The sequence below is a fragment of the Apium graveolens genome, chromosome 7 (genome assembly GCF_009905375.1).
Source record: "Apium graveolens cultivar Ventura chromosome 7, ASM990537v1, whole genome shotgun sequence".
NCBI lineage: Eukaryota > Viridiplantae > Streptophyta > Magnoliopsida > Apiales > Apiaceae > Apium > Apium graveolens.
In genome coordinates, this window is record NC_133653.1 from 246,102,497 (window position 1) to 246,130,390 (window position 27,894).

General features: G+C 32.9%; 1 protein-coding gene across 1 annotated transcript in view; it reads left to right on the forward strand.

The window, feature by feature from the left end:
* The first annotated feature begins 1,376 nt into the window (after positions 1 to 1,376).
* LOC141670825 (phosphatidylserine decarboxylase proenzyme 2-like) overlaps positions 1,377 to 27,894 on the forward strand; it is a 46,583-nt gene continuing 20,065 nt past the window's right edge. Inside the window, exons 1-15 of the mRNA XM_074476846.1 lie at positions 1,377 to 1,819; positions 1,947 to 2,026; positions 4,469 to 4,493; positions 6,219 to 6,278; positions 6,834 to 6,902; positions 9,310 to 9,402; positions 9,477 to 9,527; positions 13,401 to 13,484; positions 15,316 to 15,407; positions 17,241 to 17,396; positions 17,487 to 17,571; positions 19,053 to 19,164; positions 22,983 to 23,083; positions 24,830 to 24,877; positions 27,035 to 27,181. Of these exons, the coding sequence (XP_074332947.1) occupies positions 1,646 to 1,819; positions 1,947 to 2,026; positions 4,469 to 4,493; positions 6,219 to 6,278; positions 6,834 to 6,902; positions 9,310 to 9,402; positions 9,477 to 9,527; positions 13,401 to 13,484; positions 15,316 to 15,407; positions 17,241 to 17,396; positions 17,487 to 17,571; positions 19,053 to 19,164; positions 22,983 to 23,083; positions 24,830 to 24,877; positions 27,035 to 27,181 (1,377 nt within the window). The 5' untranslated portion in view covers positions 1,377 to 1,645. The remainder of the gene's footprint in view (positions 1,820 to 1,946; positions 2,027 to 4,468; positions 4,494 to 6,218; positions 6,279 to 6,833; positions 6,903 to 9,309; positions 9,403 to 9,476; positions 9,528 to 13,400; positions 13,485 to 15,315; positions 15,408 to 17,240; positions 17,397 to 17,486; positions 17,572 to 19,052; positions 19,165 to 22,982; positions 23,084 to 24,829; positions 24,878 to 27,034; positions 27,182 to 27,894) is intronic.

Genomic DNA, 27,894 nt, shown 5'->3' on the forward strand with positions numbered 1-27,894 from the left:
AGTTTGAAGGAATTATCCAGTTCAACTAATATTTATAAAATTTTATCGAATTGAATAATTTTAGGAGAATAGTATACAATATTATCAAATTATTATATGAAGAAATATTAGAGTTGTAATGAAAGAAACTTAAAAATAGTTTAAATAACAATATAATTACAATTTTTCCTTCAAATTCTTGATAAAATCATGAACATCAATAATAAGTCATACAATATATAATTTATTTTTATATTACATGATTGATACTCAGTCGCGTAAAAATCAGATATGGATTGTTTGTCAGTGATAATATGAATACCATATATAAATTATTGTAATTTATTTATTAGAAAATTTTAATTTTTGAATAATTATAAATACATGTTATTTAAGTAATCAATTGCCTCACTAGATATTAATAATGATTATACATGTACATATCATAATTAAGATATTTAGCACATAAATAATTGAAACCATCGTAATTTCCTAAGAAATGTAACATACGATAATTCACATACTAACATTGACACATATAACTTAATTTTATTTTGTTAAGAGTAGTGTAAAAAAACTAACATTTTTCCAAACATACATACCTTAAATTTCAAAAACTAACATTTTTCATTAAAATCAACTTTTATATTAACAGTTGTGTAAATTTTATATTATTTTATATTATGATTGCAAGTAATTCCGAATTCAGTTATTTATTTTTTTATCTTTTTTAAATTGAGTAAGTTAATTGTAAGTTAGTAGAAAACTCAATAATAATATAGACCAGTTATATAGTTTATTTAAATAAAAATCAAAATTTTTGGTCAAATTTGTATTCAACATATAAGTTAATTTTTAACTTTTTCTTTGTAAACATACTAACGATATTCTACATATTAAGTTTATTTGTTTCATTTTAAATATACACGACTACCCTGTTTATATTCATTCATTAAATACAATTATACAATACAAACAAGAATATATATATTTTTCTTAATGTGATATATTGAAAACGTTGTGTAATTTAGTACACAGATAAATACGTTAGACATTATACAACATTTACAAATAAGAATATAACTAAAAATATTATAATTGCATGTATAAAAAATTCTAAAAAATAAGTTATATAAAAAAGTTAAACATTATTAAGTTAAAAACTCTAGTGCATTCTATTCATTAATTAAATAGTTTAATGAAAGAAATACAATCGCCTCAAGAAATGCTTAATGATTATGAAAGAAAGGATGGCAAGATGAATGAGAGATGAATTAAGCAATGCAAGAGTGAAATACTTCTTTTATATATATTGGACTCGATTATACTTATAAACACCGTATAATTTTTATTATTCAAATTATCCTTGCACTTCAAAAAATAAATCTTTCCTAGGATGCTCATTCACTTGTTTTGAACAATTTCGAAATTGTTGTTGAAAAAGTCAAAAGTTGAATGAGGAGAGTGAGGGAGGAAAAGAGAAAATAAGTAAAAAGATTGAAAGTTGACTTTGAGGAAGAAATGGTTGGGGGAGGATGAGGTCAGTTGCTAAAAAAGAAAGGAAGAACGTAGTAGTAGAAGCAATAAAGCTGTATATTGTGTATATATGCAGCAGCCGACTTAATTGCAAAACACAATAGAAACAGGGGAAACAAATACAATACTAATGGGGAATGGAAGCTCAAGATCAGGTGGAACGTCTCCGTCGTCTCGGTTTGCTCGCCTTCGTCAGAAGCTACACGATCGGCGTCACCGTAAACGTGATGGAAAACTAACCACTCACTCCAAACTACTCCATTTCGATGATTTCGCTGGAATTGCCCTCGTTAATCTCATTTCTGTATACCTCCTCTCCCTCCCTTGCCTTCTATTCTCTTTTTGTTGCTTCATTTATTTAATTATAATCACAAATCTCTCTCTCTCTCTCTCTCTCTCTCTCTCTCTCTCTCTCTCTCCCTCTCTCTCAGGCAGAGATGAAGTTAAAAGACAAGTGGTTAGCTTGTATTTCATTTGGTGAACAAACCTTCCGCACTGCCGTCTCTGATCAGTTAAGTAACCTACCGCACCCCTCTTCCAAACTACTTGCGTTATAAATATCCTCTACTCTTGTCAATCTTCAACAACTAACCCCGTAACAGATCCAATTAAGGACACCACATACAACTCACTTTTGATTAATTTACACCACTAACATGATTTCTCTATCATTATACATTGCAACATTACATTGTTGTGCTTTTTATGAAATTCCTTGATAACATGGGTGTGTCCCAGATGTCACTATTTAAGGGAGAATGACCCCAAAAGTCCATTTGGAAAAAAAGCTCTAAATGTCACTCCACATTGGAGTCTCGCTTGCCGTTTTTCTTATTAATAAACAACGCAACCTCACTTCCGGTTTTCATTATTTTTTTTTTGTTTTTGTTTTTGATGCCAAACACAGTCTCATGTTTGGTTTTCAAGGACAACGCAAAATGGACTACCGTTTTGCAATTTGTTTTTTTACCAGAAATGCTAGGTAATGTTATGTTTTCAAGCTTACTAAGGGGTGTTTTGTTTGTATTTTATTTATATCTATAAATATTTTAATATCTTTAAAACCCAAATTGGGAATTGGTGAAGTCTAAAATATTAAAAACGGTTAATAATTAGAGTTTGGTTCCTACTAAAGGGCCGAAACCCTAGATTAGATTAAATTAGGGTTTAGTTCGTAATTATTAAATTGGGGTTTGAAGCTCAGTGAACAATGGAAACAATTTCCAAGAAAGAGAGATTATATATAATTCCTGTAGCCCCAGCAATAAAGTGGTTTAGGCCTAAAGAATGAAGTTTGATTTTGTATTGCAAAAATTAAATTTCCAAGCAAGAGAGATTATATATAATGCCTGTGGCCACAACAATAAAGTGGTTTAGGCCTAAAGAATGAAGTTTGTTTTTTTATTTCAAAAATTACAAAAAGGTGATTAACCAAAATTTGCATGGTATTGTTCGATATGGCATGATTTATTCTTCAGGTTGTAATGATTTTTTTCTTTTAAATGTGATATTTTGTAAATTCTTTCTTTTCTTTTCTAGGATATGACAACTTTCCTCCATTCAATGGTTATATACTTGTATTCTTTTTTCGCAAGTCATCTGTATTTGATGCACAATCATAATCGTAGCTACTAAGCTTAAAAACTAGAAAATAAACGTTTTGGAGGGCAAACACATGTGATTAATGCGTGACTCATGAAATAGCATACTGTTCATCTGATATCGATGGGTGTTTATCCACTTAAGTTGATTGCCTCTGACTTCATTCGGTTTGTAGCCATGCCCATATGGATTGCAAATTTTCTTTTAATGGGTGTAGGTATATTTAGCAAATATTTCATTAAAATGATCCTTTGATATGTACTGCCCAAACATTATGACATTCTCCGCAAAATGCTGTGAGTGACTTAGTACAGGGAGGAGTATTTAAGCTCTTCTTGAATCGGATATTAGGGCTATCACCCAAGGTGCTAGACTACTTAAGATTCTGAATATCAATTTTGTCACTCTATCTACTTTTTCTTACCTTTGAGTTTATGCCCCAGAGAATATGAATTTTTTTAAATATGCACACACATTTATTGTTGCTAAAAAACATGAAGGCGTTTACTGAAGCTCTAAATTGTATTGAGCTATTTGTATGCTTTCAGATTCTAAAACATTAAAAAAGTTGTATTTCTGGTTCTTCACTAAAGTTATCTGTTGGAACAAATGGTGGGTCGTTTCGTATTTAATGATAAGTATTCTCCTAGATTGCTTATGTAGTTCTGTTGTCATTTTTGGTTAAAAAGGCGATGCTGTTGCCTCTTGCAATTTGATTGGCTTACAGATTAATAAGTTTTACTGGTTTAGATGGTAGATTTGATGTTCTGCCACATTTCTCTTCTCCAGTTATGTTTATTATTTTGTTAAGAATTATGTACGAGGAGAATGAACTAACATTTGTAGAATTAAAACTAAAAAGGCTGTATATTTTTTGATACTAGCTTATGTCCCATGCAAGTAATTTTTAAGATTTGCTATTTTATTATTTTCTTTAGCATGGAGTTTTTCATTATTTAGAAAATAAATTGTGGAAGACCGGTATCACTAATGTATTCTTCCCTTGTCCCACTTGATTCTGAACATTTGGGGCGGGAACAAAATTTTAGGAGAGTGAAAAAAAAGGAAGAAAATGGGTGTAAAGTGGTGAGACCTACAAAAAATAATAAATAAAAATGTGATATTTTAGGAAATGTTAAGAAATGAATGGAAATTTTCAAGAAAGAAAGTATTGAGAAATGAAGGGGATGGAGGGAGTGATATAATAATATGTGTTTAATGAGATTGGAATCCTATCCTTTGATTTTTTTCTTTAAACTTAACAACATGAATATGTAATGTATTAAGAGTAGAAAGACTGTATATTTTTTGATATGATATCTTCTACTAACCTTGCTTTATCTGTTTGCAGCACCAACAAACCCACCTGGAACTCTGTGAGTATTCTTTAATAAAATTTTGTATGGCATCAGTAGAGCATATATGTATATGTATGTGGCATTTGTGATCATCACCTTTTTCTAGAAATTTATTTAGCATAAAATGAATTTAAGGTTTGACAAATCTTGATGACGCTAAGATCCTTAACAAGGTTAGCATTTTCTAACAAAGCTTGTACGTCATGATCTTGGTACCAAACTATATTGATCCCTAATGTCTATAGCTGACATTAATAATGCATGTCTTGCATATATTAATTACTGCATTCTTAATGGTCATATTTGAGTCTTAGTTAACATGAGTAGAGATTCATTCAAAGCTGGTTGAGAGAAAGATCAAAGATGCCAATAGGGATATTGCTTTTCAAAGCATTCAGTTTGATCCTTTTGCTTTAAATTAAATAATGTTAAACAATAGCTAGGAGATGACATAAATTAGATGATGTCACTATTGTGACATCATAGTTACTGTAGCAAGAGTAGCCACCAAGTAAGTTACTGTAGTAAGCTTTAGTTGGAAACTAAGTTTATCTATAAAAAGAGGCTTAATCTTCCTTGTAACAACACAAAAAATCAGAAAATGCAGCAGTAGTAGTATAGCAATACAATCTTTCTTCGCCTTCTTTCTCTATATTCAGTCGTATGTTCATATTATTTTGACATGGTATCAGAGCAGGTCGATTTGTAAAGAGATTAGTGAGGGAATCTGCAAAATAACAAGTTTCTCACGGGAAACTTGCTGACTCTTTTTTTAACCAAACAAAACCCTTATAACAGAATTCAAATCAAATTATTGGAATATACCAGCCAACTATTGACTCAAATGGAGATTGATTCTCCGGGACCGTCATGCACCAATTCTGCCCATGTAGAATCAGGTGACAAACAAAATTCATGACAGTGGTAAAAGGGGTCGGAAACCCCAAAAATAAGGTGGCTGATGGAGGTAGCTCCTTCTATATTTGGACATGGCCTAAAATATATTGTGGTCGAAAGTTCGAATCTCGGTATACCAAAATTCTCAATCATATAAACCAAGATAGGACAATCCCAAGATGGGCAATCTTAAGATGGATCTTTAACTCCAAGATGAGTAAATCACAAGATGGGTGAATTCCTAAGATGGGTTTCAAATCCTACATGGGTCTAGTTGGACACTCGGGTTACGCCATGGGCTCCTAGTGTTCCACTCTTCAATCCCAGTATAGGTCTTTCATCCCAAGATGGGATTTCGAGTGAGGGGGCGTGTTAAATAATAGCTAGGAGATGACATAAGTAAGATGATCTCACTACGGTGACATCATAGTTATTGTAGCAAGAGTAGCCACCAAGTAGGTTACTGTAGCAAGCTTTAGTTGGAAGCTAAGTTTATCTATAAAAAGAGGCTTTGTCTTCCTTCTTGTAATAACACAAATAATCAGAAAATGCAGCAGAAGTAGTAGTATCGCAATACACACAGTTCACTGCACTCTTGTGTTCATTATCTTTCTTTGTCTTCTTTCTCTATATTCATGTAATTGTGGCAAAAAACACTGTTGACATTTTTGTGTCACCATCTCATGCTGATTTGGAACAATTTGTTAGCAGATACATTATTTCCTTGTAATCATTTTCATTAGTCTGGATTATTATTTACGTAAATTGGGGATTGCATTTATTGTTATTATAAAATTATACGGATCACTTGCCTGTATGAATTATTAAATCTTGTCTTTTCTGCAGGAGAAAAAGCTTCTTTTAGAAAGAAATGGGCCTCATATTGCCAGAATATCTGTATTTGAGGTGTATTATTAGCTCATTTATTTGCTTCACCAAACTCTGTGATGAAATGATGATGTTTTTTCCACAGGATCATCTATGACTTTCTAATATTGGTTTGATAAAATATGGCAATATTTTCTGCGACCTTCACGAGGAAGAGAAAACTTTTTGTTTAATTGAACAATCAAATGTCAGTTGATAAGCAGACCTTCGTCACCAATATTCATCTGTTGCAAAGATGATTGGTGTAACAACATAAATTCCTGTATTAAGGGGTGCAGCTCTGTTGTGAAAGTGGGGGCATGTGAAACCACGTTATTATTTTTTAGTTTTATGCAAGGCATGATTGCCCATACTCTAACTACTTGTGTTGTCTCTAGCATTCAACTTTTTCCTCGAATTGAACAGTTTAATTAAATATATCTTAAGTTTGTTCTCTTTGCATGTGTTTTGGTTTCCAACTGAATAAACAAGTCCAGCTAAAGACTTAAAGACTTTTTCTTACTTTTTAAACTAGTATATAAATTTCTACCATACATTGCTTATTGGTTTATGATTTTTGCTTTGATGCTGCAGACTAACAGAGTGTCGAAGAACAATATTGTTGGTTATTGTGAGATTGATCTGTTTGAATTTCTTACTCGGGTGAGTTACTCCCTAGTTAAGATATTGCAAGTTCATTAATCAGATTCTTCATATACACATCATTATTTCTGTGCACTTAAATAACACTATGCTAGATAAAGGTACATTTAATGCATATGAACAGCCTTTTACTGCAAGTTATATCAGAGAAATTAAAGTCTATTATATTAGACTTTTTTTTTTTGTTTATGGTCGATTATAGAAATTTAAATGGTCATACACAAGCCTTCACCGAGGCTTGAACCCTCGACCTCTCATTGCACATTAATCATATAGTGGGAATGTAATAAATATCATCAATACCATGACCAGAACTCTTTGCTTAAGTTAACTACTCTGTACTGGTGTTTCGATAAAGATATCTATAGATATTAAAAAAGGGTTCAATCTTTGTAAGCATTTACATATATAAAAGGGTTAAATTAGTTGTTTTCGACGCAAATCACACATAAGCTAATATACCTCTCTCTCTCTCTCTCTCTCTCTCTCTCTCTCTCTCCCTCTCTCTCTCTCTCTCCCTCCCTCCCTCGCTCCCCCTCCCGTTTTAAAGTAAAGGTAATACCTCGTAGGCATATCCCTTTTTAAAAGGTTAAGGTAGTTGTTACCGAAGAGGTTTTCCGAGAAGCAGGCACCTTAAGGGAGTCTTTAATAAATGGTAAGAGATATGTCATTTATCGAAGTTGTGGGATTTAAAAATATATTGGTAGGAAGCATAACACACCAATTGTTTATCAGTGACTAACTCAAGAATCTCTCTCTCTCTCTCTCTCTCTCCCCCCCCCCCTTCTTTCTCCATCCCTTCATCCCTCCTCATAAAAGAAAGGTAATACCTCGTAAGCATATCCCTTATTAAAAGGTTGGGGTAGTTATCGAAGAGCTTTTCCTAGACGCACCTTGAGAGAGTCTTTAATATATGGGAAGAGACTTGTCATCTATCAAAGTTTTGGGATTTTAAAATATATTGGTAGGGGAGTATAACAGACCAATTGTTCATCAGTGACTAACCGAGGAATATGAACTTCTTTAGCATATGATCGTTACCAATTGAATTATAATCAAATTGTTAATTTCTTTTTTGGGAACTTATAATTCGTTTGATATTCAGGATTTTTAAAATACACATGTTTGGATAACCAAAATAATTTGGATGTGGAATTGATTCATGTCAAAGAAATGTATTTATAAGCAGAAATTTGGAAAATTGAAAATGAAAACTCAATTCACGTCATTGAATTCCATCATTTGAAATGAATATCATGTTGCCAAACACAATCATAGGGTGTTTCGCAAATTTTAATAATTAACCCTTACAGGATCCGGAAATGTTTTGATTTGCTTAATTGTGTGAATATTTTGTTCAACATCTCATATATTCGGTATTGCACGGAAAAATAAAAATAGGAAAAGATGTTGCAAAATTCATATATAGTTTAAATATTGTCCTTGCGATCGAGGAAATTTTAATAAATAACACTTACAGGACCTGGAACTGTTTTGATTTGCTTAATTGTCTGAGTATTTTGTTTAAAATCTCATATATTCGGTATTGCACAACAAAAGAAAAATTGGCAAAAATGTTGCAAGTTTCACCTATAGTTAAAATATCTTTCTTGCGATCATGGAATACAAAATTTCTGGATCCTCTACCGTCTTCTTTAAAGAAAAATAGTAATATTTTAGTATCTATTGGTCAAAAAACTAAAGGGATTTAGTGAAGACTTCAATCAGTTTTTATCTCAAGGAATGTATGCTGAACCAGAATATCCGACTATCAGTTTCTTCTAGGTTAAAAGGTATGAACTATTTTTCCCTTATTCTTCTTGTATAGCCCTCCAAAAACAATTCGCGCAAGGTTTAGAAGACATACGGACTCCACTAGTAATTGTTGAATATGAGTCCTACACTTTAGTTTACAACTATAATTATGTAATTTGGGGGTTGGTAACGGAAGAGAGATATAGTCAAGGAGGTGGAGGCATCTCCATGGAGATTCGGTGAATAGATGCTTTTATTTTCGTTTGTTAAGTCTAACAAGTAATAAGATTGATGGCCTTCATAAGGAGATGCAGCTTAATTGCCATAATTATATGTAAAGTTATTTGCAACAATGTAATTAATTTCTAGGAAAAATGTCCTTAAAAAAAATATCTTAGCTATGCAACAATGGGATTTGTTCAAAAAAGACAATGCAGGATCAATTAGGAAGTCACAAAGGCACCAATTTACAGAGAGTATTATATAGCAGTTTGCATGATCTTTATATGTATGACTTTGTGTACGGTGAAAATTTATATTTCGCAATCACTTGATAAGTAATTACTGGATATGCATATTTATTCCTCCCAATGTAGCAATTATCACATATTTTTTTGTCTATCTAACATTTACTTAAAGGAAATTATTGCAGGATTCAGATACAGACTGTGAAGTATTCGACTTGTTAGATCCATCATCTCCTGACCTTGTTGTTGGAAACATTGCTGTCTCCTGTTCGGTTGAGGTGTGTGCTTATTTTATATAACTTGGGCAGTATATTTTTCTTTAATTTTTAATTTTATTTTTATATTTTGGTAGGATCCGGTAGAAACTGAAAAAGGATTTGCAAGACGCATCTTAGCTATTGTGGTACGTTTGGATCACTATAAACTTTCATCTATTGTGGTGTAATATATTCAGATACTAAATAGCAATTGGTAATATTTGAACAATATTTTAGCTCTTTGTTACAGCGGAGTTAAGGTAATATTAATGGGGCATAAAACTGATCTTGTATCTTTGTATAAGAAGATGATTAGTTGGACAATATTCCACCGTTGTGCATTATATTTCCATAGTGAGTGGAGTACACGTGTTAGTATACCTTAGACCTCTGAATTACATAGATATCATGTCCGTGTGAGTCGGTGTATAGAAATATGCATATTTTTTATGAATATCGTGTTACACCTGATTTTATAAACTAGTCTGGGTTATGTTTCGTCTTCTTTCCATTTTTATGGTGGAGGCATCTCACATATGAGAATGGAGTCTCTAATGTTAATCAATAAAAGTGTAATTGTTACTATCGTTTTTTGCAAAAACTTTAGCTACGCAAACTTGTATACTTATTGGATCAAGTCAAGCTACTTGTCTCCTTGAATTGTTTGCAAAACTGTTAGGCTGGTGTTTTTACATTGAAGGTTGGGAACCGGAGAAATTTTAGTCTTTCATTCTTAGATGGTTGTTTGTCTTTGACGTATTACTAGGGTTAGGTCATTGATAAGGATTGGCCATTATGTTATTAGTGGTTAGCTTTGAGTTGTTACGAAGTAATTTAGTGAGTAAACCAAGGAAAATTTGGGGCGGAAAGGGATTGACACAATGTTGGCCAAATCGGGGGAACTGGAAATGTGTTAGTACTGGCCTAACTCGGCCTGGAAGGTAAATGAATGAAAGTCTGAAGGAGGGTACCAAGTTGCGTGTCTGGCGTAGTATGATTGGAATCCATTAATTTCTGTGGACTTACCCGAAATTTTGGTCACACCTCCTCTCACACAACTGGTTTAAATATTCTCTTGGGACACTATCCTCACATGTTATTTTAGTTAGGTCATACAATGATATTTGTGGAAAAGCGGGATGGTACAAATTGTTTCTTTTTGGATATTAAATGGTTTTAGGAAATGGATAACTTCAATATAAAACTCAAGAAATATACAATTTACAATGGATCAAGATGATCCTCCTCGGGATAATTGTATTAATTTTCCCAAGAACTTTGTGTTACAAAGTACACAAGTGCTAAGTTCTGCCTAAGTTAATGCGGAACGAAAACGAAACTCAAGCTTCACACTGGTCCACTCTCGAAGTTCCCACTCTATGTTGATAAGAAAAAAGAAAATCCCTAAGAAGAGGAATTTCAACTATTCCAACTGAAAGGGGCAGTTCTTATGCTTCATAGATAACTTCGTGTGTCTCATTCATCGGGAGAACGAAGAGCGGTTGCGCTTCGCGCCCCAACCCCGTTGACTAATAAATGCTTACATACCTGCAATTGAATTTGTAATAATATTAGTTTGTATTTATTTTATATTATTAATTAGGAATTTATATTAATAGTAATTTATTTTTAATGTTATATAATATATACATGAACATTCTAGATTATGATAGAAAATAAGAAAAGGATTTGTTTCCTTTATTGAGGAGGCTCTTACTCAATGGCTACGTTCTTAAGATATATTATATAAACAATTGTAGTCTTCATTGAGTTGAATATTATGACTTAAATCTTAAGGATTTATTATGTGTTTCCTGCTGATTTTCTGCAGAGATTTGCCTTATCTTCATGTTTCAACCCTTCCATTAATTGTTTCCCACATCAAGCGATATCAGAGTCACTGTTCCTTCACCCAAACAACATAATATTAACCTACAAACACACACGAAATCTATGCTCAACCGTTCATGGCCTTCAAGAATTTCATTAAAAATTTAAAGGCATCATTATAAACCGTCCTAGCAATAGCCAACAACCAGAAATTGCTCCAGTAGCCACCAGAAAGGCAGAAACCACCCTAGAACTTGCAAAACAACCACTAAATTTGTAAATCGTGTGTTTATCTTACTCATGATTAATCCAGGCGAAATAAACAACCGCTTTGTTACGTATATCGATCAAAAGAACATAAGGTTACGGAATTTGGAGAATAAATTTGATGTTTGACTTGCAAATTCAAGATGTGGAAACAACACTCAGTAATTTTGGAAAACTTGGTGTACCACATAATCCTTCACCCGCACCTTCACTTGTAAGACTTTAGTCCCTACCTCAACATCAACCTAAAGGTGAATGGGCATAAAGTTGCTGAATTTCATGGAGAAAAACCTTTAAGAGAACCTAGGATACACCATCTAGATAGTAAAGCAAACAACAATCATGTGTTAATTGGTAAGTACATTTCAATTGTTGAAGTTCCAAATTTTAGTGTGATAACATTGAAAAAGAAGTGTTAGAGTAGGATATTAAAAGTGAAGAAACTGTAAACGTTATCACGTTGAAACATATTGATTTTCTAGGCCTAAGCCACCCAAACAAGATATTGGAAACAAATAACACATCAAAATTTCTTCACATAAATACCGCAATTATTGCAGTTTCGCTGCTTTGGTCTAGATGGTAGAAGTATGACCTCGGTTGAAGCAGGGTCACGTCCCTCGACTGGCTGTATCATATGCAATAGTCTCGGCAACAACCATGACTGCACTGAAATCATGATCAAAGCATTAAAACATAATATAGGATTGTTTAGGACTGTATACAAGAAATTTAAAAGTTAAATGACCATACCACCTTAACAATGAAGACATGGTTTGGGAACCAATGGCGTTGCATAAGGCCCTCGCGGGAGTGGCTGATGGATTGAATGTAAATTACTAGGGTCTAGGATGACATAATTGAAAACGATGTAATGCAGGAACCATTTTTTGCAAAATGTAATCCTACTTTTCTACAATAATTTTCATAGTCCACCACAACCCCAAAATGTCTCATCAGGAGGGGTGTATTATTAGGCTCTTTTTTGGTGGCACTGGCCGAAGGCTGGGGAGCAGAGAGGAGTGTAGTATTTGGTTTATTTAATGGAGTTTAATATTTTAACATGTACCCTGAGTTATGGTACAATGGCCCCCCTATAGCACAATTTGAAGTTAAAATTCCCCAAATAGCACAATTGAAAAATATGCTTTATTTGTCACAGCAAGACCAATTTATGTTTTAACATATTAATATTTGACAGCTCTTCTCTTACTAGGCTTGCATACGCAAGCCAAAATAGAATTGACTTGAAACACATTATGATGTTGCGTTTTAATTGTATTTTTTTTTAAAAAAATAATTGAACTTGCTTTTTCGAAATATTATTTTAAAAAAACAATATAGCAAAAGCGCAAAGTAAAGTTATGGTGTTAAGAAATCCAAGATAATGTTGTTTTTTAGGTGACAAAAGGGGTCATTTTTTCAAATTGTGCTATTTCGGACTATTTTCCCAAATTGTGCCATTAAGGGCCATCACTAACAATTAGGGTTCTGGCTGTTAGCTTTGATTTATAAGAAAGTAATCTAAGAGAGTAGATCAACGAGACGAGACATTCAATCTCTCAAATTATAGGCCTCAATGGTTTTTTTTGGATTTTAATCAACTATTTATTCAATTCTGCCCTTTACTCGAACTATATGACGGTTAATTACAGATTTTCTTCTTTGTGTGTGTGTTTGAGAGAGAGAGAGAGAGAGAGAGAGAGACGGTGACACTTAATACATGTCCTTTGAGTGCAGGTTGCATATATTTTTATTTGTTTGATTTTGTTTCGTAAATGCAATTTGATAGTTTGCACTAGTTTGTTAGGCATTGAACCAGTATCATTATTGTATATCTCTTAGAGAAAGAAAATAAATGTTAGTAAAGAAATGTCTTAACAGTTTTGTTCCTATATATTTGATCATTTTGCTGTACACAGGACTACAATGAGGATGGCATGCTTTCATTTTCCGAGTTCTCAGATTTAATTAATGCATTCGGAAATCAGCTAGCATCTAGCAAGGTGTGTTTTCTTTATTTTTCTGCCTCTATTGTAGTAACAAACTTTTCAGCACTGTGTTATATACATGGTTGTCAAGTCGACGTCGCCGACTCGACATACAAAATGAAGTCGGGCCTCGACTTGTCCAATCTGTCGTCCATGGGTTTTACCCGGGTCCGACCCGGTACCCGGCCCAAAACCCATTTAATACCCGACCCGAATCATAAAAATTAGGCATTTTTTTTATAAAACTTACGTGTTTTTTAATCGAAACCTAATGCCTCATCAATCATCTCATAACATCGCGACTTCATCTCTATCTAATTTATCTCCGGCGGCTCCGATCTATCTCCGGCGACTCTGGTTTCTCAGGTATGTTCTTTATCTCTTCTTCTTCTCTCTTCTTCTCTCTTCTTCTTCATCTAATCTCTCTTCTTTTTTCTCCAATCTCCTTTTTCATCTCTCACTTTTTTGTTCTCTTTTTGTTCTGTTTGTTCCCTATGTTGACTATATATACCAAGGTTATCACGGCGCCAAGTCGACCCTCGAAGCCTGAGTACCTTCGTGAAGACTAGTCGACAAGTCGTCCGACTAGTCGTAAAAAGTCGACAAAGTGTTCATTATACGTATAATTACTAGATTTAATATATAATATATTTGAACACGTTAATTTTATAATTTAGATCAAAAGTAATAGAATAATTAGTTCAAAATAAGCATGGTACATCACAATTATGGTTATGAAGCCCCCAAGTCGGGCTACGAGACTCTTAGGTGACCTTCACGTCAACTAGTCGACGACAAGTCGGGCTTGGAGACTTTTGGCGCCTGAGTACCTTCGTGTCGACTAGTCGTTGACTAGTCGTCGACTAGTCGTCTTCGTGATAACAATGATATATACACACAATCAGTGTATATATACAAACGTTACTTTTACTTTCTATTTCAAAAGTTTAATTATTTTTATTTTTAAAATATTATTCTTATGTATTTTTACAATCAGGGTATATGGCTCTGGTTTCCCTTTTTATTTTATTCTTATTTATTTCTTTATTTTAAAATTTATTTCTTTATTTTAAAAATTTTACAGTTTCAAATTTATTTCTTCATTTTAAAATTTTACCAAAAAATCTAAAAAAAAATAACTCCTGTGTGTAGCTTGAATTCATAATTGTGTTGTTTAGCTTATTTACCTCAAATATATTTCTTTATTTCTTTATGAGATGGATCATTATTGATGCATAATTGTCTTTGTTTAGTTTATTTCACTCTTTGATAATTGTGTTTTTAGTTGTTTTGACTTTGGGTACTAAAACTTATTATCTATTAGTTTTATTTAAATTATGAAGTTGATATGTGTTAGTTTATGTCATATATTATAGTTGCTCTAAATATATGTATGTCGACTATTTATCGACTTTTTACGACTAGTCGGGCGACTTGTCGACTAGTGAGTTTGAAGGTACTCGAGCGCCTAGGCTCGACTTATCGACTTGACAAGCATGGTTATATATATATCAATTGTTTCTAAGCATTCAGGTTCCTAATATTTGCACTTGGAGCTTATGTTTATAAGGTGTGCAAGATAATATGTTTATACTGTGTGTGTGTAGGCTTAGAATCAATGCTTAATGTGCTATGGTGATGCTTATTGTAAATTTATTAAACTAGTAAAACTTAAAAAGAAGGAAGAAGCATATGTGTATGTACATAATTCCTTTGTTAACCTTTTTCTTTATATCATCATGAATAATTTTCTAAAAAGGTAAACTTCTTTTTTTATATATGTGTGTATACATATATTACTAACGATCATCTAATTAAGTAATTATCTTATTTATCTCTCTAATAGAAAGAAGAGCTTTTTAAGGTGGCTGATGAGAATGGAGATGGAGTTGTTAGCATCGATGAGTTGGCTATGCTTCTTGCCATTCAACAAGAGAAGTAGGGTCCTATGAAATTCTAGAATTTCTGGTCTTCATTGATCAATGTTATATACTGTGTGATTGTTGAAGTCAGCTTCCCTGAAGTACAAACATAACTTCTGTCACTTGCCTAAAAAATTACTTTGCAAAGTTTAATACACTTTACCACACAATTTTAATCGAAACGTATATTTAGACATGTTTTATGCCTATATCTGACTTCCTTTTTGTCATGTGTTTAGTCAATTACCTTCATTCATATTTGAGCAGTAACTGTAAATGTATTTGTTCAAGTCTTATATATGTAAGATGCCCATGGAACCTATTCCCACATGATTTTGCTCTAGTTTTTTTTATCAAAAGTTCAAAACCATGTATATAAATATCATATGTTCATAGCTTGCATTGTTGATCAAATATGGTTGTTTGTCGCCTTCTTATGTTATTATAAGTACCTTGTTCAGATTATATTATCCTCATAGTCCTCAATAAATCATTTTGATTTTGTGGATTAGATACCGTTGCTGAGCATGTTAATTTTCTTTTAAGGGAGTCATGTTTTTTTTTTATCTTTTTTAAGAGATTATTACAACAAAGCGGATTATAGAAATACCGTAATATATATCATAAATTAAACTCTTATGAGCTGCAGCTCCTGTAGTATCTCTTACGGATTTCAAGGGAGGCGTTGGGATCAAACTGTTGATAGAAATATTACCTTGTTGTATAAACATGTATGGTTGGGGACTTGAGCCAAGGTTCTCAGTTCCCCTCACTCACTCCGGTAGTAAAATTCTCTGTAGATAAAAGCAAGTCGCAATGTTGTCTCCAAAGACTTTAGTTTCACTGTACCTCACGAGGAAGATCTTAGCAAAAGGGAGGTCATTATTTTTTCATTGTGTCCATTTTTTTAATGCATTCAACTTTTTTTGCATGCATCTTGAATTTTATATACTGGATTTAGGTAGTAGTAAGTTCTCACTCCAGAACTAAGATCTTACAAACCTGACACCAAGAGAAGACTAAGGAATTACATTATTTTGGAGTAATATGAATCTTAGTTAAATGCTTTAAATATAATTAAAACAGGGTTGTTTTTTGACGGAGTACCTCTCAATTTTTATGTGTTATATTGTTTGCTGTTATGGTTCTTGTTGTCATGCTGGTAACAATTAAACTCACTTTTTATCATTTTGTTATTCTTTATCTTCTCTAAAGTTTGACTGATATTTTCATCCCAAATTTTTGTCAATGATACTCCTTGCACAAGACTAAAAATCTTAGCCTTTACCAACGATCCTGCCATCTAGTTATGTCTGAATGTTTTTCCATTCAAATTTCATCTCAATTACTTTGCATACCTAAATCCAAACATTGTCCCCACTCTTCTAATTTTGTTAATTGTCACTCTTGCATTGACCACTAGGCTTAATCACTCAAAACTTTTCATGTTTGGTTGCCCATTCTGTATAGTAAACTTCTAAATTTGGAATTAGTAGCTTTTGAAACATGCTTCAGATGTATATATTTTGGTAATATTATCTGTCTTATGGTAGTTAGGTGCGTATTCTTTCAGCTTTGCTGTTTACTGAATAACTTTTAAGATTTGTTTGATTTTTTTCTCCAAATTCTGCTGAAGTCTTTAAATATTTATTCAAAGTGAGTATTAAGCATGCACTTTTACCACCAACTGAATCATTGTACCAAGCTCTCTAGTTCCCTTATGGTACTTATTAACTTCTAAATTCTAGAAAGTTTCAAGATTAGGCTCCCTTGAACTGTTACTTCCAGTTTCTTTGTATCAGTTATGTGATTCTTTTTTCTTCTAAAGAGTTCCACTCCTTTCTTACAGGGCACCACTGATCAATAATTGTCCTGTTTGTGGCGAGAGTCTAGGAGATTCTGATCAGTTAAATAATATGATCCATATGACCTTGTGCTTCGATGAAGGGACGGGAAGTCAGAGTATGACGGGAGGATTCTTGACTGATAAGCAGGCTTCTTATGGGTGTGATGTTTAATTGATAAATAGTGTAACTAATTCTTTCTCTGATGTCTGGGTACATGATATTTTTTGCATGTCACTTTCATATTCCAGGTGGATGTTTAAACTAAGTGAATGGGCTCATTTTTCATCCTACGACGTAGGTTTAAATTCTGGGTCAAGTGCTTCCCATATTGTGGTATTCTACGTCCTCCATCGCTCTCTTTAAAATGGCATTCAGGATTACCTCTTAACATAACTAAATACACCTTTTTACTTATTAAGATTGACAAATGGAACTCCCTTCATGTCCAACCATGGTACTCTTAATCTTCAAAATTTTCAAATTTTATGTTTTGGTATCGGATTCCCAAATATCAGTGACTGAACTGAAAGTTATAAGAATAATGAATTTTCCATGTGGCCTGAAATCTCTTTTAGGAAATTCAGTTTTACTGGAAAGACTTCAAGAAAATTTCTTACAATAGAATCCCATGTAGAGCTGCAGTTAGTTAGCATCATACGGTGGTGATAGCAAGATTTTATGTAACTGCGTGAGCTTTATACACAGGCTATGTTAGTATCTACTATCTAGGCAGTATTGGTCCGTTTACCATTTCCCGTTAATTGCAATTTAAATAATATATTTTTAATCTCCGTATTAAGTTCTCACTTTTTTTTTGTGATATGTTGGCATGTAGTATCTAGGTATTGCCATAGGTCTGTTTACCATCTCCCATTAGTTGCAATTGAAGTAGGTCATTTTTAGTCTTTGAATCTTAGTATCAAGTTCTCACTTTTCTTTTTGGATATGGCGGCATGCTCCATTACTATTGTAAACAAATGTTGAGCGTATAATGTCATGAATTCTATTAATCAGACAGGGTCGAGTAACAGTAATGCATGGTTTATATTATGGTTGTTTACATGTTTGGCTAATATATGGGAATTATAGGTAGATTGTAATGCTTTTGTTATATCAAAAAAATAATTTGTAGTTGTTACTTTTGAGCGAACATATAGTCACAACTGTATAACTTCACATGGCATGCAAGATTACATCTTCCAAATTGTCTTAATTGCATTAGAAGAATTTTGAAAGTCCGCCACTTGTGATTTACCACTATATCAAAAATACCATTAGCATCAAATTGGCCAGTTTGGTAATGTACTTTCAAATATATTGACGAATGAACATGTTTGAATGAACTGACTCAATATAGGTCAACATTTTGTGTCATGTGCTCGGAACTATACCTAGAGGTTATAAAACTGGACTTGTTTGAAAGTCTGCAACACGGTTACATCTCCAAGTGTCAGACTCAGACTTGGAAATATTCTGAAATTGTGCATACATTTGGCAGTTAAGTGTTTGTGCTCATACCCATGTCCAATTCGAGTGTCTGGAACGGAGTGAAATAAAATGTCTGGCTAACATAGCCTCAAGGCAAATATTTCACCGCGGGAACTACGTAATTAATAATGCAAGCTGGAGTGACTGCTTTACTATGTCACTTTCTACTTGGATGTACTTAGGGACCAAGAATTGGCACCTTTTTAAGTTACTATTTTTCCTCGAGTTTCTTCCATTTACACCACTTTTAATGAATCCATTTCATATCCAATACTTCGTCTTTCTCTGCCTAAAAGTTGACTATGCTGTGAACTTGTGATGATTAGGTGTACGAAAGGAAAAAACAAAGGCTAGTGGAGGAAACAATTGATGGGAAAATTGTCTTGTCAATGAGAGCCATTTACCAATCCAAAGTGGGGCTAGGCATTATGGATAAAGGTATTGATGTACTATGCACACTGTAAATTTTGTACAAACTATCTTTATATATTTTTGTTCCCTCTCTCTCTCTTACACACACTTGGGCACTTGGGAACCACGGACTTAGGGTGTTACTACGTTTTACGATAAAGATTACGAAAAGAGGATTACCTTGTTAATGGTTGATTCCACGCTCTTCTATTGTATTCCCAAATTCCCTTGAGCGAAGTGTGGCCTCCGTCTTCTCAAGTTATCCTCTCTTCTTGCTCCTTGGTGGCTACAATATGTTTTCACACAATTCCAAACAAGAAGAGAATAAGAATATATATAGGCTACAATAGGGACCATGGATAATTAGGTTGGGCCTTCTAATTACATGTTTAGCCTAGCCCAATGTAATTAAATATTAATTCAATCCACTAAAGAATTAATATTTGCACTACCTTTCCTAATACCGTAATTTAATTAATTCGGTTCCAATATTATTTGCTTATTAAATTCCCCATGTTTAAAATATCATATGTACATTAATTAAATAAATTACTGATAATTTATTTAATTAATATCTTTTATCCTTGATCATCCACTCAACCTTTATTTAATTATGCCAGAATAAATTCCACCTGTAGGGTTTCACATAATTAAATCTTTTTGAGCTTTCAAGGGGACATCATTAACCCGAATATTATCAGGACATGGATTCCTTCAATAAATAATATCCACCATGTATATAATTCCATCACCCAAAATATAATGATATAATTCAAAAGAATTATTTCATATATAAATCAAAGCATGTAAATAATATACACGTGTCAATTACTATTTCCGGATTAAGAACCTAAGCATTAATAATAACATAGAATCTTAGTTCTCCTTCTTAATCAGTATTAAGGGAACAATTCTAAATTTGATCCTGTTCAATATACACAAAGTATACTAGTATTATTTATTAGTCAATATAAACTAATCTAAATAATACTATAGCCATACCAGTGGATTGTCCAACACCACCTGTGCTGTGAACCTTATTATATTATATAACCGTATTTAACAATCTAATATTCTGTATCCCATTTGATACTAGATTGTTCACAATATATAATATTAGACAACATGTAAACATTCAAATGATTCTCAAATAAACTGGCCAGAAATAAATGTACATACTTCAAATAAATATTTTCAGTATACACTAACATGCACATAGGGTTGAACCACAATGTTCGCAGATTAACTTATTTTTTCTCTAATCTCAAACAGAAGAAATATAATTTTCAATTCAAATGTCGATGAACATGTGTAACTGGGAAAAATAAAGTGAAGATTTGAAGGAAGGATTTCATCGACACTGTGTAACTTCAACATTTCAAATATTTAGTAAACACAATAATCATAAACATTTTGAATATGGATATCCAACACTTTCATATCAAATATCAATTCATAGTTGTAAAAATCACCTTGTATAAATTTCTTTCAATAATTTGATAGTGGCCATTTGATAATAGCTGAAAGAGCTGAACTGAACTGAATGAAAGGTTTCTAAATTATTAAGATTGTTTGACTGGCAATTAAATTCTCTGAATGAGACAGATAGTGCTGACCGCTTCAGATTGAAAAACCACGCTGAACGATTCAAATACACAACTTACCGTACGTTTTTATACTAAAACAACATATTCTTGTGTTTTATTTTTTTGATTGCCTTTTATTATTGATACCAATATATATTATCAATGCAAAGAATATAAAATATATTATTACTAATTAAATTAAAACATATTAATAAATTCATATTAAAATAATAATTATTGTCAACTAAAATATTTTATTATTAATATTTCTGTTTTTTACATAATATGTTTGTATTTTCGATATAAATATCCAATTTATTATTAAATATTAACTATGTTAAATTAAGTTGAAAAAATTATTTATTCCCTTAAGCTATATAGTATTAGTAATAAGACCGCTTCTTAAATCTTACTATCTATGAATTTGTACATTTTTTAAGTTATATTAAATCATTCAGAGAGCATAATTAAGATTTTTCCAAATAGTATATCTGTTAATTATATTAACGATTCAAAAATTGATTCATTCATAAATTTTAATCATTCAGAAAATAATGATTCAGATTTACCAAATGACCTATATATATTATTAGAAACGTGCGTGTTAAAAAATGATATACACATACACGGCCATATATATTACAAAATACTGAACACACATTCGTCCTTATGAAAGTATTTAGCCTAACATAATAATTATTGTAACAATAAAATTAAAGAGGGATCCAGAGTAATGACCCTGTTTTTTTTAATTGAAAATGTAGCTTTGGATACATGGAGGAATAGAGAATATATGCCTATACTATATTAGAAAACAGAGAACTCCTAAACAAAAGAGGTTTGCCTGTCTATTTATAATATCAATTAAAAGAGCAAAAAAGAAACGTAGATACTGAAACTGTACTAGGCAGGGGAGAGCATGGTTCGGTTCGGTTTTTATATAAAACCGGAACCGAAACCGAAAATCTTCGGTTTTAGGAATTAAAAACCGCAACCGCAACCGAATTATCGGTTTCGGTTTCAAAAGTCCCGGTTCGGTTGTAATTTTTCGATTACGGTTTTAAAACCGGCAAAAGAAAAATAATTACAACTTGAATAGAAAAAGTTCGCTTAATTAAAAAAGCCAACCACATCATCTAAATTTTTACACGAATCAAATAGAGAAAGTGACATTTTACATATTCTTCCCTTTCTGTCCTTTGCATTCACCTTCTCCATAGAAGCATTAGCATACTACCTGCCTGTCAATATATATTATATCAGTTGAATGCATAAAAAAGTATTTTAACAATTGTAGTGATTGGTACAAGTACGACAGGAGCTAATGACTATTGCTAATACATAGAACAGGGAATGGTACAAGCACAATTTTCATGAACCAAATTTTATACTATAAACTATAGTCAAGAAAGAGGAGGCTGTCAAAGTGAACGTTGGCTACGGAGGAGGTGCTTTACTTGTCTATGTCTAAGGAATAAAACTAAACGAGTAACATATCAAGAATCATAGCAAGCAAATGTGTAAATTAACCTGGTTAAATAATTAAAAATCAATATTAACTATAGGATCTTGTGCACTTGATTTGGGACACTTGCTCTTAACTACAGAAACAACTACATTGGCTCTAGAATATGGACCCCCGACTCTGTTATGAATTTAGACAGCCCCAAATGATAAAAAATATTGGTCAAAAGTTTAATTTATTAGATTAAATATTTATATTTTTATGATATATATTTTATATAATATATATATATATATATTTATTTATTAATATATTATAATAATCGGTCCGGTTTCGGTTTTTTCGGTTCGGTTTAACTCCAAAACCGAAACCGGACTTTTAGTACCAGTTCGTTTTTCGGTTTCTCGGTTTTAATTCGGTTCGGTTTTAATCGGTTTTTACCGGTTTCGGTTTCAATTCGGTTTTTCTGCTCAGCCCTAGTACTAGGAGTTAAGAGAGAAAAAATGACAAAGGTACTAATTGTAATCATATTGATCCCTGTCACTTGCCTACATTTTTTTTATTTACATTTTGGAGAAGGCATGCCTTCAGTTTAAGAGTGCACAATTGAGATGATACACTAATATACTTGAAAAATAGTAAGCGAAACAACTAACTTAAAAACATAATACTCTAAGATAATTCTAAAAGTTGTTTTATAATACTCAATTCTAATACATTAAATATCTTATCATTATGCTTTTGTGTTTCCGATATCCTGATGTAACACATTTTGATCTTTGAACTGGATGCAGGTGCAAAAGATTTGTTACAGAGCATTTCAGAAAAACAAGGAAGGAAGATGAATTCATTTGAATCCGCGAAAGATATACCGAAGTTCATTGATTTTTTCAAGGCATAAATTTTCTTATTAATACTTGTCATTATGTGGTCTAATCGTTAGATGCATTGTTATTATAGTCAGCTTTAGCGGTACTATTCAAGTCATGATTTTTTTTATAGGACACTGTTTTATTTGACATATAAACAATCATGTGTCATGCATAGACCCGACAATTTTGGACACGACACGACTTACACGACACGAAACGACACGAAATTTTAGTGTCTGTGTTTGCATTTTTAGTACACGACACGAAAGTACACGAACACGAAAGTACACGGTCGAGATTTAGTGTCGGTTTTGTGTTTAACCTTCGAGTACACGACACGACACGAAGTATACGACATAAATAAATATTATAATTAAATTTTAATATTTTTTATAAGTATATGTAGAATTATAATAAATGTATACATATTTATTTTTAAAATATTATTTGATTTCATTATATTGTATGGAATTGAGATCTAAATATATATTTTTCATATATTTTATAATTTTTTTGCCTAAAACTCTTATATTTTAATTTATATTAATATTAAATTTAATATATATTAATATTCAATTAACACGACATACACGACATGAAACGACACGAAACGAAAGTACACAAACACGAATGTACACGAACGCTAAACATGTCGGTTTTGTGTTTGACATTCAAGTACACGAAACACGAAAATATACGACACGAAAGTATACGACACGAACGAATTGTCAGGTCTAGTCATGCATAATATTAACCCTCCTGATTGTCTAGTGTCAAAAAGGAACGAGTTGTGAACCTCACTGGGAATACAATTGGGGTAAGGGATGGCTAATACTGGAGCGTGTAACTATTGTTTTCCCTAGTACACCGGGCTAGTGGGCTGAGATGAAGCCATCTGGGTAAGAATGGCCAATAATGTGCTGACATGTCAGCTTGAAAGAAGTTACTCATCTACGATTGTCATGTAAAGTATGACATGAACTCTAACTTCTGAGATTTTACATCTAATAATACCATGAAGCAACTTTAAGCTCCTAATTCTCATATCTTCTAATACCGCTTGGGCCGTTATCCTCATGTCTTCCTATGTAACTGCTCACAATGTTTAACTCTTGCTCAAAGAGAAGCGAGACAGATTCTCTTGCAAAGTTTGCAGGGATTAGTTTATTGTTATTATTTGTCAACTCGAACAATGGAGAGGGTTTAATGAAGCTCATGCAATTCTCATTACTTTCTCAAGTCATCTTTCACATGCCATTGAAATTTCTCCCTAATTGGCAATTGCTATCAATAATGTTTGTTTCTTCAGTGTGTTGGAAAAGCTTGTGAAAGTCCTATTCCGTGTGTGGTATTTAGATGTATATATCTGTCCTGCATCAACAATGAATCTTTGTAAATTAGGAGGATCCAAAGCTCACTAGGCATTGATTAATAACCTCATAATTTCGGTTTACAGAACTAAAAGAAGCAACCAACTAACTGTCATGTACGGATAAAGCCGGATTTAAAATGACAAGTATGTTACACGATATATTAGTTTTGAAGAATCAAATTATCGGGTTATAAAGATTCATAGCATATTTTTGATTAAGTGAATACAATATAATCATCTTAACATATCTTTTTCTTGTTTTTAATATAGTTTGTCATACTACTGTTGTAGAAGTCATGTTCTATACTAATTTGTATTGGAAAGTATATCTAAGGTTCTTTATGCTGGCAGCGTTTTCATGTATTTGACATCATTGTACTTTAATATGGTTTTACAGGATCAAATAAATGTCGCTGAGATTAAGTACCCCCTCGAACATTTCAAGGTTAGTTTAGATTTTAACATGTTTGCAATGATATATGGAACATATGGATACATATTTTTTTCTCATGGTAATCTCTTAGTTAAGGATCTTTCCCGTATTCTCTTTTGACAATTTGTGACAGTAATCAGTCCCATAATTACTTTTGGCAATTCATGACCGTTTTGTTTAACACAGAGAAAAAACGAAAAACCTTGATTCTTGATATATTTAAGAAATTGGAGAAAATATCTATGTTAATCGGACTCTTCATTTTATCATCGAGTACCCGTGTCGGACACTTGACACCTTGACATGGACAATCAGACTCTTATTTTAAGGCAAAAACATATATATTTTTCAAAATGTTGCCGAGTCCGATACTTAGACACGTATTCATGTCGGACACTTGTAATCGAGTCCGAGTAAAATAGGAAAATATCTGAGTGATTAAACAAGTGTTAAATATTTGATACTATCGGGGCCTTCCTCTAACACCTTAAGGTGTTAGTGTGACTGGTTACTTTACATGGTATCAGAGCTCGGTTTAGGCATTGATATCAGAGCTCGGTTTAGGGAGGGACTCGAGTTCGAGTCCTCCCACCCCTATTAATTTAATTTAAAAATTTGTTGTTGATATTGGTATTTGTATTGGTTGTATTTGTCGTTGTCAGTCGTACGATTGAGGGAAGTGTTAAAGAGTATAAGATCATGTTCGGACCTTCCTCTACTACCTTAAGGTTTTAGAGCGACTGGTTTCTTAACAATAAGAGTACAAGCACTGTAGCTTTAGCACCAAGTCATCATCATATAATGACTAACTTAACTCCTTAAAAATTAGTAACCTATTTTTTCATTAGAAATATTTTGGGCTTAAGCTCCGATAATTAGTACTTGATTAATTTCTAGTCTCTTTACTTACACATAAACATATCTTAAATTAGAATGCACCCTCAAAATCTTCGAAAGTTTAATATTTGTATTCAAATTTTATGAATTCTTCGACCATTTTTATCCTTGTGAACAACTAATTCTACATAGTAGTTTTCACTTTCAGTGTGACTGTATGTTGCACGTAACATGGCCCCCCGCCCTCGACTGAGATTTGTCTTTTTGCCGTTAATCCCGGAAGAAAAATCACATGATTAAGTATTTTGTAATTGGCCTGAGGAAATCTGTTTGCTGCTGGATTATAACTCTGTTTATACTGTTTATCCGCACTGAGAATAATAAATATTAAAAATGTTATTGTTCGCATATATTTTAGAAGAACTATAGCACAAATATTTGCAGTGTGAATCACCCACCCTTGGCCACTCATCACCTCTAGCTAATCCACTTGCCACCCACTCTGCTTCCAGTTTACCAATCTTTGCTATTGCCACATGCACTGCTGGCCATTATATCCTGGACATTTCCCTATCCTAGCAACATTGAGATTACTGATACTACATTCTCCCTAAACTTGAAAAAGAAAAAGAAAAAATCACTTAATTACTTTACCTCTTTCCATTCAGCGTACTTAATTTCAATTGCAGTCGGTAGAATTCACCCTCTAATAAAGATGTTAACATGGTGATCCTGAGATTGTAGCCAGGGATTGTCACAAACTTTATCTATTCGTTGAACCTTTAAAACAGTTTCTAAATAACATAAAAAGCGAAGCCTAGAGAATTGCTCATTTGATAAGGTGCTGGATGCTGACCAAAAGAAGGGAATTACTTTTAACAAGGGGGTGAATGTTGACAGACTAGCTTTCAGCAATTAAGTGGAACATCCTTTCGATAAACAGTCATACATAATATCTACTAATTCCTTTTCGTCTTTTTAAATATTAAGGCTGATATTCAGGTAATCTTCTTATTCAGCAACCTCACCCATTTGGAAACACCTTATAGCATTTTCAGAGTGTCCTCTGATTCTAAAATTGTTAGCTGATTTGATTTTCCGTACACTACCCCTTTGAATGGGTTTAAAAGATATAGCTGATTTTATCCTCTATATTCAGTTATTCACTGAGATCCACATTAAATTGATTATCTCCTTTTTGTTTTAAAGCATCTGAACTAGTATCTTGTTGAAGTTAATCTTCTATATAACATCAATGTCTGCAGTAGGTTTTTTCTTTTTCTTTTTTCTGCGTGTTTGTAAAGAAACTCAAATTAAATACTCTTTGTGCAGACGTTTAACGATTTTTTCATAAGAGAGTTGAAGCCAGGTACAAGACCAATTGTTTGTCCAGAATGTGACAATGTTGCTGTCTGTGCTGCCGATAGCCGTCTGATGGCTTTTCAAACTGCTGAAGATAGTTTGAGATTTTGGATTAAGGTTTTATATTTCCTGCACTGGATATTCTTTTTTAATCTGCACACCTATCGTAGTTACTTGTGCTTTTATACTTCTTACGAGTCATATTAATTGATTGTTACTCGAACAGACATTGGTTAGGTTGGTGTTGGGCTCTTAGCAAATCTCCAAATATATGCTTTAGAATTAATTTCTTATTTGTCATGGAGGTGTATTGAATATAACCTGGAAAGCAGGGGTGCGGCACTTAGGTGCTGCACTGCGCACCGGGTGCTGCGGGGGTGCGGCGGTGCGCGGGGGTGCGGCGTCATACACACGGGGTGCGCCACCTGGCGTATCCGCGTATTACTTGCTCGGGATTCGGGGTAGTGCTGGAGATGGGGTGCGGGAGGGGTAACTTTGGTCATTTTTCGGTCATGGAAAACAATGAAATCCAGCTATGATTCAAACCATGACTTACATAGACTTACACGAGAGAGGGAGGGAGAGAGGGAGAGAGAGAGAGAGAGACTTATTGGTTATTCAGTCGATTTGTTTGGTAATCCATATATCCATGTGCAGTATGATAGGTGTATGTATGTATTGTATGTCCATGCTGTTATAGATGAAGTGAAGGTGTGATGGAGGTGTTCAACTGTCCAATATCTAAACCCCGTCTTTTTTATACGTGTGGACCTGTACTTTGACTTTATATTTTGGAATTGATTTTTAATTTTATTATTTCAATTTTAAAT